The following is a 17,449-nucleotide window of genomic DNA, read 5'->3' on the forward strand; positions in this document are numbered from 1 at the left end:
TTTCCTTTTTTTTATGTCTCTCTTAACCCCTCATGCTGTGTTCTGGTCATTTTAACCCGGAGAGGATTTTCTTTTCCCTAAAATGCTAGTTAATGTTAGTGCATCATACTAAAATTTAGTGATTTTCAAAAAAACACCAAATTAGGTAAAGGATTTTCAGCACAGCACAAGAGTTAATGCATCTAAGTGCAGATGCTGTTGAAAGGAGGCCGATATGGAAACATCACGTGTCCCTTGCAGCAAACGATTCTTCCATTCTCGAAATTGAAAACGCAGGTTCCAGCCGCAGAGAAAGATTATTTTCCACAAGCACGTTTTGAGACCTTTTGACAAATGTTCTAGGACAGCGATCAACAACCTGACCTGACAAATAACCCCCGTTCACATGTTTTTGCCTCTCCGCCGCCAACGGCCTTTAGCTGGGGACAGCTGATGCTAAATCATCTCCCAAAAATTAATAGCGCATTTCTCTGTCAACTCGCTTAACAGCTGTTTGCATTTGGTCTGGATGTCGGTGCTGCTTCTCTTCCACGGGCTTCTCATTCATTTTTATAACCAGCTTGTTTTATTAGCTTTGTCTGCTGGAGGGAGGCAGTGCTTCGCTGTTAATTGGTGCACCGCATGATGGTATTCCCGCTGAGCGTCATGGAGCGAGGGGAAGATTGTACGAGGGTATCTCCGACTCCTTTCTCAAATCAGATTACCCTATATTAAACTTAATATTGTGCGAGCGATAGCCGGTCTTATATTGCGCTCACCCATTGCTCCGTTTATGCCGGATTTACGGCAGTATTGCGATGAGTTCGATGGCTGGAGGCCATACTGAGATGCAAGAGGAAGTGACATGTTGTCACAGGCGCACAGATGCAGAAAAGATAATTGCGCAGTGGGTTCGACTACAGAAGACAGACGTGTCAACTTCGCTGCCATAACAACCAATCGCGAGCCAGGTTCGTCACTTTACAGATGATAAATCGTGCCAAACCCGCGGCAAGGAACAGGTCACAAATCGGCAACGATGGACAGGCTTCCAAAAAAAGGGCACCTAAGTGACTGACAGTGAAGGGCCTTGCGTTTCTCGCTCTCATATTCTCAGCTGCGCTCGCTGCGGGGCACGTCACAGATGACTCACTTTATCAGCTCAAACCTCACTATGTTTGACAGTCGCTCCTTCTACGACTTGGTGTGAGATGCCGGCAGGGGGTCTTCACTTGCTCGGTTTCTGCACCCAGTGACATTAGATACTGGTAGCGGTAGCTATATAAGGTGGCGTTAAGATGCAACTGAAGTTTATTCTGATTTATTTATTTGTGTACTATTTGTATATCATATCCAAACTACACTCTTAACTCTTTCCCCGCCAGCATTTTTGAAAACTTGGTAGCCATCACCAGAATTAAAATTTCATGGCCTACAGAATATTTAGTTGTTTGACTATCTGAACAATACATCAAAATAAAGAACAGAGCCACTACTTTTCAACAACAACAAAAAAAAATCAGTTTTATTCTAGCTTCAAGCGTTCTTTTTTTATCGACACTTGAATGTAGGTAAGTTTCATTAAATAAAGCAACATTTTGAGCAGAAAGCTGAGAAAATCGCATTTTTATCAAATATTACATCTGGATCATATTCAGTACGATGATCAAAGCAAAGATGCAGTAGATCGCTTCCATCAGCACCGCCAAAGCTTGCACAGTCCTTTACCACTTCCTGGATCGGCATTTCACTCAATAACATTAGGGAGTTTTCATTTATCTACTGTTTATTGTTGATGATCGCATGTTTATATATGCTTACAAAAAAGATCACTCGTTTCTGCATCTTCCACGCCTGTGTTTTTGATCAGCACACTCTGGACTCTGGATTCAGGAGATGAGTAATATTGCACCCAAATGTATAACAATGAAAAAGCAGAAACCCGGAAAAGTCCTTGTTTGGCAGGGAAAGAGTTAAACATAAGAGGGGTTTTTTTGCAGTAATGTATATAAGAACCATTTTGGGTTGCCAAAAAAAAGTTTCCAAGAGAAACTGTTCTTCGCACCATGAAAAAAAACAGTTTTTTAAGAACTGTTCACTGAAAGGTTCTTTGGAAAAACTAAATTGGTTTCTTGTATGGCATCACTGTGAAAACCCCCTTTGGAATCTTTATTTTAAGAGTTTAAAATGGACACAATGCAGGGTTGCCAAGTTTTCACAACAAAACCCGCCCAGTTGCTACTCAAAACTAGCCCAATGGCGTTTCGAGGGGGTCCCCCAGTAAAAATCGGGGGGTAAAATACATATTTTTTTGGTGAGGTACCCCTGGTAAAATTCGCATTTCAGGGGCTAAATACCACGTTATTGGGATCGCTTCAACCCGTGAACATGAAAAACCACCACACGGCAACAGTGTTAAAGTAGCCCAATTCCACAGGAAAACCTTGGACTTGGCAACACTGACATAATGTCTGCAAGCTGTGACATCAACATAAATAAGGCAGGAACAAAAACTTTATTGACTTAAATTAACTATTGCTAAAAATCTGATCCAGCCATATATATCCACATATCCAGAATTCCTAGAGAAATGCCCATACAAGGAATTCCGCCCTTTATGACGTCATGAAGGGCCATACTTGGGAAAAAAAAAAAAAAAACTTTCAGAAACCCTCAAGGAGAAAATACTCCATCATACGTCCAACAAATTTTTTTGAGACTTTGGTCATGTTTAGCATGAGAATCCAACTCTTTAGTAGTGTAACAAGTCGGAATGCATGAAATGGCAAGACCTCATCTAAAGAACATTGTAGGTTTCCATAAACACCTTTCAGTGATCAGTTCTTAAAATAATTATTTTTCTTAGCGCCAATAACATTTTAGCAATCTAAAGAGCCTTTTTCCAATAGAAAGAACATTTTGTGCAGTGGAAATTTTCCATGGATGTTAAAGGTTCTTTATGGAACCAAAGATGCCATTAAGTTTAAGAAAGAACCTTTATTTTTTAGCATGTTGTCCCAGCTGGTTTTCATTGACAAGGACATTTTGAAACTGCTGCATGAAAAGAGCCAATTAAACAGCCAATTAAAAGATATTTGGAGCAAGATCGGACAAAAAGATTAAACGTCACAGCCGGTACAAATACAAATATATATATTGTTTTATTATAATTATTTATATTTTAATTTATATATAATATATATACATATACATATATATATATATATATATATATATATATATATTTTTTTTTTTTTTTAAATATGTGAATTTTAATATAATAATATTAATAATAATAATAATAAAATTTGTATCAATAATAATTTTATTATTTTTAATAATAGTATTATAATTCTATTGTTAAGTTTATAATATAATACATTTATTCTGCTATTATTTATTATTATTAATAATAATAATAATAAATTATATGAAATATAAATAACAGATAAATAATAAATTATTAATAATTTTAAAAAATAATAATAAGTAAAATGGTTTTAACTGTTACCAGCTTGTTTCTTGGGTTGTGAATATCTGCTATTTGCTTGAATGTGTCTCATTCAATCTAAACAAGCAGTTTTTTAGAAAGTTTATGTAACACTAATGGCGTTTCATTTAATTTGTTTTTGCAGATGAAAACTATGTGTGGCACTCTATCAGTTCATACTAATTTATACATCTCAGGTTCATGAATACCTAATAGCTTGGCTTGGCTTTCTGATTGCAATGAAACACCTGGAAGACACCAAATGACCTTGACTTGGGACATGAGGTTTGTTTTCACAGTCACAGTCTCTCGCAGATCATGTGTGACCCACACAGGGACTACAATACGAAATTCAAGCCATCTGTTATCCAACTGAGCGATGCTCTGCCTTTTTATTGCCTATTTTATGGCAAAACTGGGGCATCAAGTTGCGATTAGTTTTGATTAAACATCCAAATTGTCAGAGATTCGCCAATCCGCCGGGTAGCTTTTACGGCGTCGCTTTAGACTCAATTGGCATCCAGTCTACCGCACCGCTAAATCACATGGCCCAAAGCGACCCAGACGGCACTGGATGCATTGAATTTGCTGCCATTTTAAGTAACAATATCCCCTGAATGTCACTTCCTATGGGCCTGCGGGAGGAGGGGCGAAGAGACAGAGAAAGCAAAAAGAGCGATAAGAAAAACCTGACTCCCAAACGCCTCACCTTCAAAATGTATCTGCCTCTTTTTCCCGTCACATGCACACGTCTGCCCTTTCTCGATATGACGTGCTCAGGCGAACTCCCATGAACTCAGTCTGCCCGTGTTCCTGTCATACGTGTGACGGTTCGACAGCATGCAGGCATGACACGCCAGACCACCGCAGCCCTATAGCACATTAGAAAACCAATCCCTCCTGTGTCGGCGTGCGTCCAAAGGGCCCATACAGTGCTCACCGCTGCCGGCGTGCTGTGTGGAGGCTTTTAAATGTCATTAGTTGAGCTGGAAAACATGCACAGAGATGCACGAGCCCATCAGCACTTTTACTGAATGGAGAGTATCTCTTTACTGCTTCATTTAAGTGACTAATTACCCATCAGTTCAGGGCGCAGCGAGAAACCGAGTGTGTTTTTGTAAAAGGGAAAACAACAGATTTTTAGAAATGCAAATATTTATTTTGAACAAGTCGAGCGAGATGGTTCCTTTAGCAGATTGCTCAGAGACGGTTATGCGAAGATCTGTGTCTTCTAACTATAGCGTCTTCTGTCATGTTTAGATATTCCGGGTGACGTCTCAGGTAATGTCAGTTCAGCTATGCTCTGTTTACCTGACTTCTGAAACCTTCAGTTCAGCGCAGACATTAAAATGCTTTTAACGCTGAGAAAAAACGGCAGACGCTCCTTTCATAAAATGACAAGCAAACAACATCGCCTAGCAACAGAAGCTGCTCCGAACCGCTGTCGTGTTTGGAGCCAGATATTCAAGCGAGACATTTATAGCTAGAGGCCAGTTTGTCTGAGATGATAGGTTACTGTTCTTTATCATTTTGTAAAAGGTTTGGGTCATGTTATGAGAAACGTTTCAGAAAATAAAAACGACATTACTGCTCCTTCTTAGACAACTATGCAAAAAAAAAAAATATTTTAAAGGAGAAGCATTTTATTATTTCCAATTTGCAAAAACAAATTAATAAAATATTTACAATTTTACATTCTTACATTTTTTGTTACTATTTTTTTTTTGTTATATATATATATAATATAAATAAAATAATTTAATTAAAAAAGTTGTATTTATTCTTCATATATATATATGTTATTATCTGTTGTTGTTTGTTTTGTAACAGTATTGCATAGCTTTTTTCTAGCATCCAATTTTCTAGTATTCTTTATTATTAGTGATATTCACAAACATTTTATTTATTTGTTTATAATTATTTTTGGGCAAATTATTTTTTTATCTTTCAGCTTCCAACGGGTTTTGCTTCCAGTGTTTTTTTTGTTTGTTTTTTTTTCAATATCGTTTAAGCATATATGCATAAATGTAATGCTGAATTTGCAATGATATGTAAATCAAATAAGTGTTTGTAAATATATATCATACAGTCATAAAAGACTGTTGATGGAGCATAGTCTGACATGGGCTCTACCCGATATGTTAATAAGGTTATATATGACGTGTAGCAGTCGCAAAAGGGCATTTTACAGTTTTTTTTTAAAGCAGTTTACATTTTAATAATTGTGTACACTGGAAGAGGTTTTGTGTTTAATTTCAAAACAAAGAACATTTTATTGTCCTTTCAATGGCCCCTTGAAGTATCTTAAAGGAGTAGTAGTCGCTCATAAGATACCATTAAATCTTATTGTGTTGACGCTGCTGTTCTGAGCACAATTCTTTGTACTGAAATATAAAAACCCATCCAAAATGGAAGAATCCAAGTCTGATGGCTCTTTCTCTTTCCCTTTCTCTCTCTCTCTCTCTCTCTCCTTCTGTTTGAAGAGCCAGTTTTGCTCCACATAAAGCGCTCTAACAAGCAATTCAGGCCAGGTCTGTTTCTTCAGCTCCAGAGAGCTCCATTCTAGCCTGTGTAATCAATCACAGTGTAACCATCTATTCCTGAAGACCTGCTGAAGCAAATGATATGCAGTAGCAGTCTCAGTACCCAGTTAACAGTCCAGAAAGGGGTTAGTCTGAAGAAAGAAAAAAAAAATCACATTATTTTACACGCAGCGCTAATGAGGTAGATTAGCCTGGATGATTTTATCTTTCATTTAATTGCTTGAGTTGTTTAATAGGTACAAACAAAGTGTAAATGTAATATTTAAAGTGATATCAAAAGAAGAAATGGATCTGGTGTCAAGTAACACCTGCATTTTAGATGTATCTCATGTAAAGTAAGCTTTACGCTATGATGACTAAATCATGAAACCAGTGCAATAAATGTGTGCAAATATGGATGTAATTCTAACATAAATTATTTTATGCAAATGATTTCTGTAAAAATGGCTTTGTTTTATGACAGTTTATGAACAATATAAGAATGCTTTACGAAAAATGTATTGCATTCTTGGTGACAATTTACAAATAAAATTGTTTAAGCGATGATTACTTTAAGAATGTTTTTATGAAAGCTTAACATAAAGGTTTTGTGAATAAAGTGGGCAATTTATGTGTCAAAAAATGCTTTACAAATGCTTTACATAAAGGTTATATTAATAAATTGTTTATGATGTGTAGGTGTTGCGTGTACAAGAATGGCAGTGTTCAGGTCAATAAAAACATCTAAATCTTTTCCACAGACATGTTTGGAGTTGGAACGCTATCTGCAGACGGAACCCAAACGGCTGTCTGACCTTTTTGACGAGGAACTAGATGGCCTCCTTACCCCTTCCTTCATGAAGGAAGAGGCAGATGAAGACCTGTTAGACCCCCTGCTTCCCAGCCTCAACAACCCCCCCAGTCCTCCTCCTCCTCACCTCACCCAATGCAAAGAAACCCTCTCCTCCACTTCCTCTACTGTGACCTCTCCAGACATCACCTTAGGGGTCAACGCAGCCCAGCTGAATGCCGTCACCTCCCTAACACCTCCCTCGTCCCCAGAACTGGGTCGTCACTTAGTCAAATCCACCCACACACTCAGTGCCTCGCCCGACGGGACCCTCACGCTCAAGCTAGTGGCCCGAAAGGTGGGCTTGAGTTCTGCCAAGCTTGTGGCAGCCCACCCGGTCCCACTTTCTCCCCAGCACGGCAGCAGTGGCACACAGAGCGACGGAGAACAGGGCGGCACCTGCACCATTGGAGCTGGCGAGATGGCAGAGAACAAGAAGAGGGTCCATCGCTGCCAGTTTAACGGGTGTCGGAAGGTCTATACCAAGAGTTCACATCTGAAGGCACATCAGAGGACACATACAGGTAAGCCAGTATATTTTTGAAATTGACTAATTATTAGCAGTGATTATTGTGCTGATGTTTTCCCATTTTTCAGTGACTTGTCCTGCATGTTGCAAAGTTCCCCAGTAGGTGGCAAGTAGACCGTCTTTGAATTAATGAGTCATTGAATCATTTGCAGTCACTGAGTCATTTACTGAATTGATTTGTTCAGAAGTACTGATTCATTCAGGAATTAAACAAATGACTTTATGAGTGAGTCATTGAATCATTTGTAGAACTGATTTGTTCTAAAACACTGATTTATTCAGGATCAATACAAATTACTGCAGTTGAGTGAGTCATTGAATCATTCATTCAACCGATTTGTTCTGAAAAACTGATTGAAATGATTAACCGCATTTATGAGTGTGTCACTGAGTCATTTATTTAATTGATTTGTTCTGAAAAACTGATTCATTCAGGAATGAAATAAGTGACTTTATTTGAGTGAGTCATTGAATCATTAATTCAACCAATATTACACATATATATATATATATATATATACAGTATATATATGTATGTGTGTGTGTGTTTGTGTGCACTCAACCTGCTCTTACAGTAATAACATTATATATTTAGAAATACTCAGTCAGTTCCACCACATTTATTATTAAATTTCTTATTTTGTGCAATCAATCTTATTTTACACAATAAGCGTCAAGCTGATGTAATTAATGGTACTTCGTCGTCGCCATGGCAGCGTGCCTGTCCGGCCCCACGGCGGCAAACATTTTCTCAAGGTTGCGACAGTACTTCCTCAGCAGATTCGAATGGTGCAGGAAACAGCCATAATTCTCTGTCTCTTCGATCTCAATCCAAAAGCACTCAGACTGCTGTCCCAAAGCTGTCCACGGAGTGAATAACTGCCTCATGATGGATGGACCGGCTGGAATGAGACTTACTCGCCTGTATATTTCCCTATGTCTGCTGCACGCCTGTTAACACACCAGAGCAGATCCCCATTTCTTGAAACCAGAACATGCCACATGGTAATGGCTCCCTTCTGATGTATTAGAAAGTATTGAGGACGTATATATTATGACATGAGGATTGACGGTCCAGGATGCACAAGAATAACAGGATGCCTTGACAAGGTCCAAAAAGGACAAGAAAGCACCATAAAAGTATTTGATATTACATTTTCTAAGTTTTCGGAAGTCATGTAGTAGTTTAAGTAACAATTCTCTGAAAATCTTACTGTCCACCATAGTTCTTAAATCTAATTTGTGCATAGTTAAGCTTGACACGTCACACCATGTTTGATGTAAATGAGCCACAAAAGCCAAAATCAACATACAGTAAATATATTGTAACAAATAATATTTGACAGCTACATATCTGAGAGCTGCTTTTTTTTTTTTTTTTACATATTTTAAATGTGCAAAAAAACAACAACAATATAATGTAATGTAATATAAAATTGCATTATTCATTAGCCCTAGTCTTTGATCAATTTCTATATTGCATTTATTCAAAAAAGGAAAGAAGCAATAAGTTGCATTAAACTCTGATCCCAAACAATATATTAAATGATATTTCAATGATTTTACTCAAAAATGTATAATAATATAATATTATTATATTATGTTGTATTGTATTATATAATATATTATATTATATTCATTTTTTTGCAGAAAAATCGATCTAAAAACTGCATTATTCATTAGCTCTAGTCTTTGATCAATTTTTTTGATTGAGATTTGTACAGAAACGAAGGCGCCGTGAATGGAAATGACGTTGCCCTCTGGAGCATTTTATGAATGGCGTTAGGGAAAGAGATAAGAGCGGGTTTTCAGGGAGACGCGGAGGGGTGAACAGAGGAATGTGGCGGAACTCGTTTCTACTTTGTCTGTTGCTTTGCGTTCTATTATAACGAAGTCTGATTCATAAAAAACTTGGAAGAGCGGTGAAGAGCAGAAAATGGCTTTCTGCTTGGTGCCGCCGAGAGCCGCACAGATCATAATGAGTCTTTCTGTCTGCAGTTTAACTGAGAAAATGTAATTAAGAGAGACTCCGACACCTGTAAGGGTGCAGAGAGAGAGAAAAAGTGTGTGTGAGAGAGGAAAGGTTGTGTGATGGGGGTGGGGAGTTGCCAGGCAACTGGTGTGTCTCTGAACGGGACTCTATAATTGGGAACAATTCTCAGGTCTCGGCGCTGGTTTCAGTTTACACCGCTAGCCTCGTCCGTGCACTTTCATTCCCAACGCGCATACACATATATCCACTTGTACATACGTGTATCATGTAACATCCTGGTTGCCAGGCAACTGCATCTTCCCCTGCCAGTATGAGCCGTAATTGGCTGGTGGCACAGAGGGACAGACGATGCCAGATCGAGCCGGCTCCACTGCTGCCTCCTACGTTACGCTCCTGCCTGGTTGCTAGGCGACAAACTCGAGCTTCCATGCCTCCATGACTTAATTGGCTGGTGCTGCGGTCGTAGGGAGCGCAGGTCTAAACCTGTCTTGCTTAATGTGGCTAGCTTGTGAATGTGTGTGAAAGGGAATGCAATTTAGCACTCAAATTCTGATCTAAATATAACTTGTTGTTGTTTTTATGGCTCAGAATGAAAGTGGGGCCGTCATGGAAGTTTCTTCATGCTAAACAATAAGTCGATACGAAATGAATACACACTCCATTTTACTTGCATAGTGGTATCTGTTTCAAAGTAAAATGGATGTTTAAATGTAGTTTTTTTTTTCTTTTATTAAATTCATTTTTTAAATAAGCTTTAAAATAAGAAAAGAATAAAATAACCAAATAAACTGTAAAAATAAATAAATGTGCTTTAACTTAAAAATAAGTAAATAAATAGTCTTTAAAAATATATAATAAATAAATATACTATACTATATAAATATAAACTAAATAGACTTTTAAAATAAATAAATAAAAAGGCTTTAAAATAAAAAACAAGTAAATAAATAATCTTTATAAATACATAAATGATTAAATTGGTAACCTAATAAATAAAAGAACATTTAAAATAAACAAATATCTTAATATTCTTTTAAAATAAACAAACAAATAAATAGGCGTTTAATAACCTAATAATCTAATAACCTAATGAATAAATTAAAGGACAATTAAAATATAACTAAATAGGCTTTTAAAATAATAAATAACCTAACAAATAAAAAAAATAACATTTTAAATAGACAAATAATAGGCTTTTAAAATAAATAAATAGGCTTTAAAATAAACAAATAAATACATAATTTTTGAATGAATGAATGAATGATCATAATCAATCATAATCAATCGCATGATTACAAATCGTAAAACAAATATGTTGTAAATGCTAGTACTTACTTCCTGAAACTATTTTGTTATTTGTTAACATTATATCACGTCAGTAAAAATTTATGTTTTTAATTAAAAAAGTCTTTTTTAAATCTTTTTTTTATAGACTAACAGGTATTAAGATAGTAAATAGGATCAATTTTGATTTCATATTTGAGTTAATGTTGATTTAATGACTGCTAGTTAAATTTAGGAGCCGTCTTTGCATGAAAATCAGACTTATTTTATTGTCAAGCAATTTATATGAAGCCACAGTCTTGTTTCAGAAGATTTGTAGATGTGGCAAACAGTGGAGACAGGACCAGCTGGTTGACAGTAAATATGAGGTTCCTCCCCATTACCCATCATTACTACTCCAATTATCACCTCTCCCAGAGATCCAAATAAACTCTGCCTGCCCCCCATTTCATACGTTACGTTCAGCAGCGCTAATGAACGAGCGATGAGACCCCATAAGAACCGCAGCTCTCCTACAAGGCAGCTCCCATCCACAACGAAAACATATCAAAAATGTGAACGCAGCCTCTCACATCTGTTAAACGCAGTGAAGATCTCATTGGAAGCTCATTGAGTGCGAGTTCATTTGGTCCGACAGCTGTGCGGTCTAATGACGATCATGTATTTCATAAACTCCAATTGTGTCAACACTCTTCCGATAGGCTAATCAACTTAAAACAAATGAATTAGATGGCTGGCTGGACCGAGTCGCTGATTTCAAGGCCCCACGAGGAAGAAAGTGCATTTTTAATCAGGTGTGTGTGCGTCTGTTTATGTGTCCGTATCAGGGGAGAAGCCGTACAAGTGCTCATGGGAAGGCTGTGAATGGCGGTTCGCGAGAAGCGACGAGTTGACGAGGCACTACCGCAAACATACCGGCGCCAAGCCTTTCAAGTGCAATCACTGCGACAGGTGAGTCAAAACACCAGACGACTACCTGTGTGACGCCTACAAATGCTAGCTGATATGTCACATTTTGTAAACTTCATATTACAATTTATAATACCTCATATTATAAATTACACTTCATAATATGAAGTGTGACATGACATCAAACAGTGACAATGCTGTACTTCATATTCTTTCTTTATTTTATTTTAAACCTTTTTCATTGTTGTATAATATATGTAATAATATGTAATATTTCTAATTTCGAAAATGTACACAGCAAGACAATTTAATGATGACCAGCACCTAAGGTAGACAGTTTACCTGTTTATATTAATGCAATAATACTATTTTGTAATTATAAAATATTAAAAAGTATATATATAGTAATAGTTATATAATTATAATATAATTAATTAATTAATATATACTATAATTATTTATAATTTATTTTAAAAAATTCTACTTTATGATACTATTTTGTAATTTCAATAATAAAAACAAATCAGCCTCATTTAATTCTTACTAAGCCTCGTTTAGCTATAGCACCTTGAAGGGATTTTGGATTGGATTGGATTTTCAAATCTGTATCTAAGATGGTCCACCTGTCACCTGTGCCAGTAGATGCAGCTTAATGATTATAAACATCTGCTATTCAGACAATGGTTTCTCTGTGTTCACCGGGTCTAGATAAGCTTGCAGAGTCAGCGTGGTGAGTGACAAGTAGAGTTATCTGCTGCATTTCGGGGGTTTCTCCGCAATCTTAGAAAATTAAAATCGCATATTATTTGCCTGAAGACATCTACACCAGAAGTGTTTTCAGATATTGTAACCTTAGTTCCAGCAATAACAGTTCTGTCTTAGACATTACTAAAGTGAAGGATTCAGAACGCTCCACACAAAAGCTGTAATGAATGCAAATGCATGCTGGTACGCTCTAAATGTTCCAACATACTTTACATGGAAGTACTTTTATTTCATAAAACATAAACATCATAAAATATAAAAAAGTATGCATTTCCATTTGGGTACAAAGCTAAGCACGCAGATCTGTGCTTTCTTTCAGAATATTTTCAATTTGGGCGCAGTGCCTGCGAGACAGTTGCCTCCTGGTATTGACCAAGAGCTTCCACCTCTGAAGTGAATCTTAACTCGTCTTCGCTTTGATGTATAAATAGGTCCTTCATGCTTGTTAGACTTGCGTATCTCACTTAGAGCTCAGCTCCGCCCTCTCTTGTCATCCTGGCTGCTCGTACACCTTGGGGAATCCATTCTGCCGTTGTCGAGGGAGCCCCAGATTACCATTACAATGATGGAGTTGACGGGAACAGTGGAAAGCAGCATGCGGAGGGGCTCCCCGTCTCGTCTGAGCAGTAAATACAGTAGACCGAGACGCTAGACCTGTAGCTGTGGCCCTCAGGCCCCTTCTTAATCCGGCCCGACTGTGTCCGGACCCCCTGTCAGGACAGCGGGGTGGGGGTGTGGAGGAGGGTGGAGGTACACCAGCTGGTTTGGTGCCTCCTGGCAGTGGCTTGATCTGCCATCTGTCCGATCCTGCCAAAAACACACCCCTTGATTTCCCAATTCATGTTCCTCCCCTTGCCGTTCCAGGACAGGTGAGACTTAGCATGAAAGCATATGTCTTAGGGACGGGTCAAGATGCTCCAGCAATCAATAGGTTTATCTAGACTCGTTTTTTTAAGACAATGTTAAAAATAAAATATAAATAATAACAATGATGATGATTATTACTGTATATAATATATTATTATTAATACTATTATTATTGTTATTATTATTAAAAATAATAGTAATTGTATTCCCTTCTGAAAATGTATACAATTTGTTGTTATTTATACACCATTATTCATACTTACACAGTGTTATAAAATACATTTCACATTATTCACAAGATTATAAAGTTAAATATTTATTTTATTTTATTTTGGAATTTTAATCGATTTTATTATTTGGACAACTACATTTTTTTCTATTATACATTTTAACTCTAAAATAATAATAAAAAAATGTAAAAAAGTTATGGTAACACTTTAGATTTGGGAACACATTCTCTATTAACTAAAAATTAAGAATTTTCCCCCAATAAACTCCTAATTTTGCTGCTTATTTGTAGTAAGTAACCTTTCTTACTATCAATAAGTAGTAAAATAGGAGTTAGTTATATTTGGGTATTTTGTAGCATTAAGGGATCTAAAATATGGTCATGCAAAATATGCATTAATATGTACTTTATACACAGTCAATATGCTAGTAATATGCATGCTAATAAGCAAGTAGTTACTGTTCCCTAACCAAAATGTCATTTAAGAGATGTAATTAAAAAGTTGAGAACTATTATAATCAATCCTTTAAAACTCTAAAAAAAGTTCTTACTTTTCCGGCTCATCCATTTTATGTGTGTCGACAGATAATACAGAGACAGCGCCAATACAATCAAACCTGTTTAATGTTTCCTACCAAATGGAATATTGATAGAAGATACAGATTTCAGATCACACAGGTTTCCTAATCAGTTCTTTTTGTCTTCCCCCTCAGGTGTTTCTCTCGATCCGATCACTTGGCACTGCACATGAAGAGGCACATCTGAGGAGAAGGTGGCAAAATGGCGAGGTGGAGGAAGAGACGGAAGGTAGAGAGAGAGAAGGAGAGGGATGATGGGAAGGAGCAGGATACCACTCAGGCTGTTCACTCATCCCACCAAGAGTGGCCTCCCGTAGAGGAACCGATCAGCACGGGCTGAACTTAGACCAGGTCTTGAGGTTTGGTCGGCCACGTCTAACCATGAGGATGGAAATTTGAAGGTCTACAGATCGTAGAAGGTGGTACGACATCTTGTCACTTAAAGACAACGTGCCTCAGTAGGTATTTGCCTAAAACTCAAAACATCAAAGACTTGATTTAGATACTATTATCCAACTTCTCTGAGAACCATTTAAAGCTTTTGTCAATTTTACATAGAGTACGTCTCAAACAGACAAGCTACCAATGCACCTGGTTTGATTTACTGCACCGTGCAGGATGTGTCCCAAAATCATCTCCTCGAGAACCTTTGGAGAACATCGTAGCGATAGGACGCCAATCCAAAGAGATGGATTTTTTTTCCTCATTTTGAGCAAGGATTATCTTTCTGCTTTGATCCCGCCAATCCACAGCCAAGATCTAAAGTGGAAGGTCCATCCAGAGAAATCTGGATTTCAAAGGTGAAGTAGAATCACCCATCGCTCGAATGTGAATCTGATTGGGGGCAGTGGAGGAAACACTCTTACCTTCTTCATAGACAGACAAATCTCTCTCTTTCACGTCCCTCCCTGCCAACCAACCGCTGCGCAGCGACACTTTGAGACTTTTTATAAAGTAAAAAAAATAAAGAAGAGATCTTTTTGAATGATTACTGTGTTATATAATTCAGAAGACTTCTTTTTTGCTTTTCTCCTGTGGATGTGTACAAAATATAAAAATAAAAATAAATAAAAATGGACCAAAAAAAAAAAAACTGCCATATGCACAAGCAAAGAGTAGTGGATTCTACACTGGCACAGACCACATCTGAGGTGGACTTCATTTCTATAGAAACGCAAACTTTTAGTGGTGAAAAAAAGAAAAGCAATTTTGTTATTGCACACGTTTTGAGCATTCCTCAGCATTATTTATGACCCATGAAACGTTATCCCATAAACTTGGGTTCCTTCGGGATTTCTAGGACTAGCATGAAATGAGAAAAGCACCATGGTTTATCTGCGGACTTCACTACAGAATAATGACTTCCATCATTCAAGGCAGAGATTTGCAATCACAACGTTTTTGTAAATGTATCACAGTATGTCCAGAAAAACTGTCCGAACAGACATTTCCCATCAGTTATTTTAGTTTGCATGGATGGAAGCATCATAAGAAAGGTGTGCGTTGTGTTTTCGCTGGTCCTGCAGGTGACATGTTTAGACTTTGTGATGTTTTTTTGTTTGTTTTTTTCTTACACATTACATATCTGCCTTGTGTTCCTGGTAAAAACAGCTGTACAGTGTGTAAATTGTTTAGTAAAAGTGAGGTTTAAATTACAACGTTCAATCAAGTGTGGGATGGAAAGTGTTCCTGAATGTAAGGTTGTTTGATTGTGGACGGCCCTGCACTTATGCAATCATTCAGATCACTGAAAGGCCTGATATGCTCAAGATAGATCCCACTGTGGCTCATGCATGAAGATCTACACAAATGCTTGTTGATGAAGGAATAATTCACATCAAATGAGAAATCGGTCATCGTTTACTCACCCTAGTGTCAGTCCAAACCAGTATGACTTTCTTTCCTTGGTGGAACGCAGAAGATGTTTTGAAGAATGTCCATAGTGCTCTTTTTCCTACAATGAAAAACAGGAATGGAGGCTGTCTATAATAGTCTATAATGCAACTGTAATTTACTCGTTACTACCAAAATTTACTCGTTATTCACAAGTCTTACTTTTTACAGTAGCTCTTGCTACTCACTTACATATTTTCAAAATGGCAACAAACAAGACATGGAAGAAGCATTGGCTTTAGGACAAAAGTATCTTCATGCATAAATTCTGCATGAACAAAGCTATAACCCATATATGTAAAATTTCAGATTTCATTTGAAATACAAGTTGTATACACTGCTTTTATGTTATATATCAAAATAATAGTTGACCTTGTCATAAGTCATACAGCTTTGGCCCAACATGAAGGTCAGTAAATAACAATTTTGTGTGAACTACTGCTTTTCCAACAACCAGATATAGCGGTTTTGTGTGCATTTGTATGATTTAACTGAGAGGCCCAGATCTGAAGATGTTTAAAATGAGCACAAAAAACATCGATTTGCTTTATTTTTTTAACCATCGCACTGTATATAAACATCAAGATGCTGATTCAAAGACTTGTAAACCCCTGAGATCAATGCATAAACAAAATCAAAATTTAATTTTAGAGAGCATAAACATTGCATTTCATGACCCCATATCTACGGATCATAAAAATCACCATCTGGATCATATTACCCAAAAATTGGTGATGGACAAGGATACCCATATCTTGTTCAAGCCATCTGTCAGTTCCTTGCCCTTGTCACTCACTTGTCTAACACGGACCAACGGGAGGCCTATCTGACAGAATGGCAGTATGGGTAATGAGAAAGGAATTGGGCTCTGCTGGCAGCAGCCAGCGCTGGTCGCCCCCTCAATGGGGCGGAACGGAGTAGGACCACACTGGGGGTCGCACGCCACACTTATGCTGACCGGGGGATCTTATCGCAACCGCCCGACACAGTCAATTTCATCATGTAGCCGGGTGTCAGCTTACCTCCCTCCCTGGCCACATTAGCTCCATGAAAAATAACAAAGACACAAGGTCACCGGAATCCAGAGCAGAGCCGCGTGCATCCGATGTCCTGAAGAGACCATCGTACGGGCCGCTTTTCCAGCTAAAATCTAGTGCATGATATCTGCTTTTCATAGAGGAGTTAAGACTGCAACCTGAAATGTTACAATTTATCTTAGAAGTTTTTAGTTCAAAAAACATGATCATGGGCTATGGAGACTAGGAAACAAAGCATTATTTTGTCCCACATTTTAGGCCAACACAATCCAATGTAACATCTCGAAAACTATTCTCAATTCTCTTGATCATGTATTCAAGATGATAATTTCAGTTTGACAAAGAGTTAGATTTGAAATAGATGCAAATAATGGCATCAGGTGTTTACTTTAGGGTCTATGAAGAGAAGGATAAACTGCATATGAGAAATAATATCATAGAACCTGTCAAAAACATGTCACCTCAAACATTTCACGTCAAAAACTAAAATAAATAATACTGAGATTAAGAAAGACTTTTTTCTG

The 17,449-nt window shown here is 37.4% G+C and overlaps 1 protein-coding gene across 2 annotated transcripts in view; it reads left to right on the top strand.

Moving 5' to 3' along the window:
* The window catches only part of klf7a (Kruppel like factor 7a), a gene marked incomplete at its 3' end in the record, with an annotated part of 33,122 nt that extends 18,081 nt beyond the window's left edge, over nt 1-15,041 (top strand). The window contains exons 2-4 of one of the 2 annotated variants that reach the window (XM_079420639.1): nt 6,753-7,365; nt 11,475-11,598; nt 14,131-15,041. In XM_079420639.1, the coding sequence (XP_079276765.1) occupies nt 6,753-7,365; nt 11,475-11,598; nt 14,131-14,182 (789 nt within the window). Of the gene's footprint in view, nt 1-6,752; nt 7,366-11,474; nt 11,603-14,130 lie in introns of those variants that run through there. The other variant, XM_079420638.1, reaches the window with a different exon arrangement.
* Between the last annotated feature and the right edge of the window lie 2,408 nt (nt 15,042-17,449).

Source organism: Barbus barbus (assembly GCF_936440315.1).
Source record: "Barbus barbus genome assembly, chromosome: 7".
Classification (NCBI taxonomy): Eukaryota; Metazoa; Chordata; class Actinopteri; order Cypriniformes; family Cyprinidae; genus Barbus; species Barbus barbus.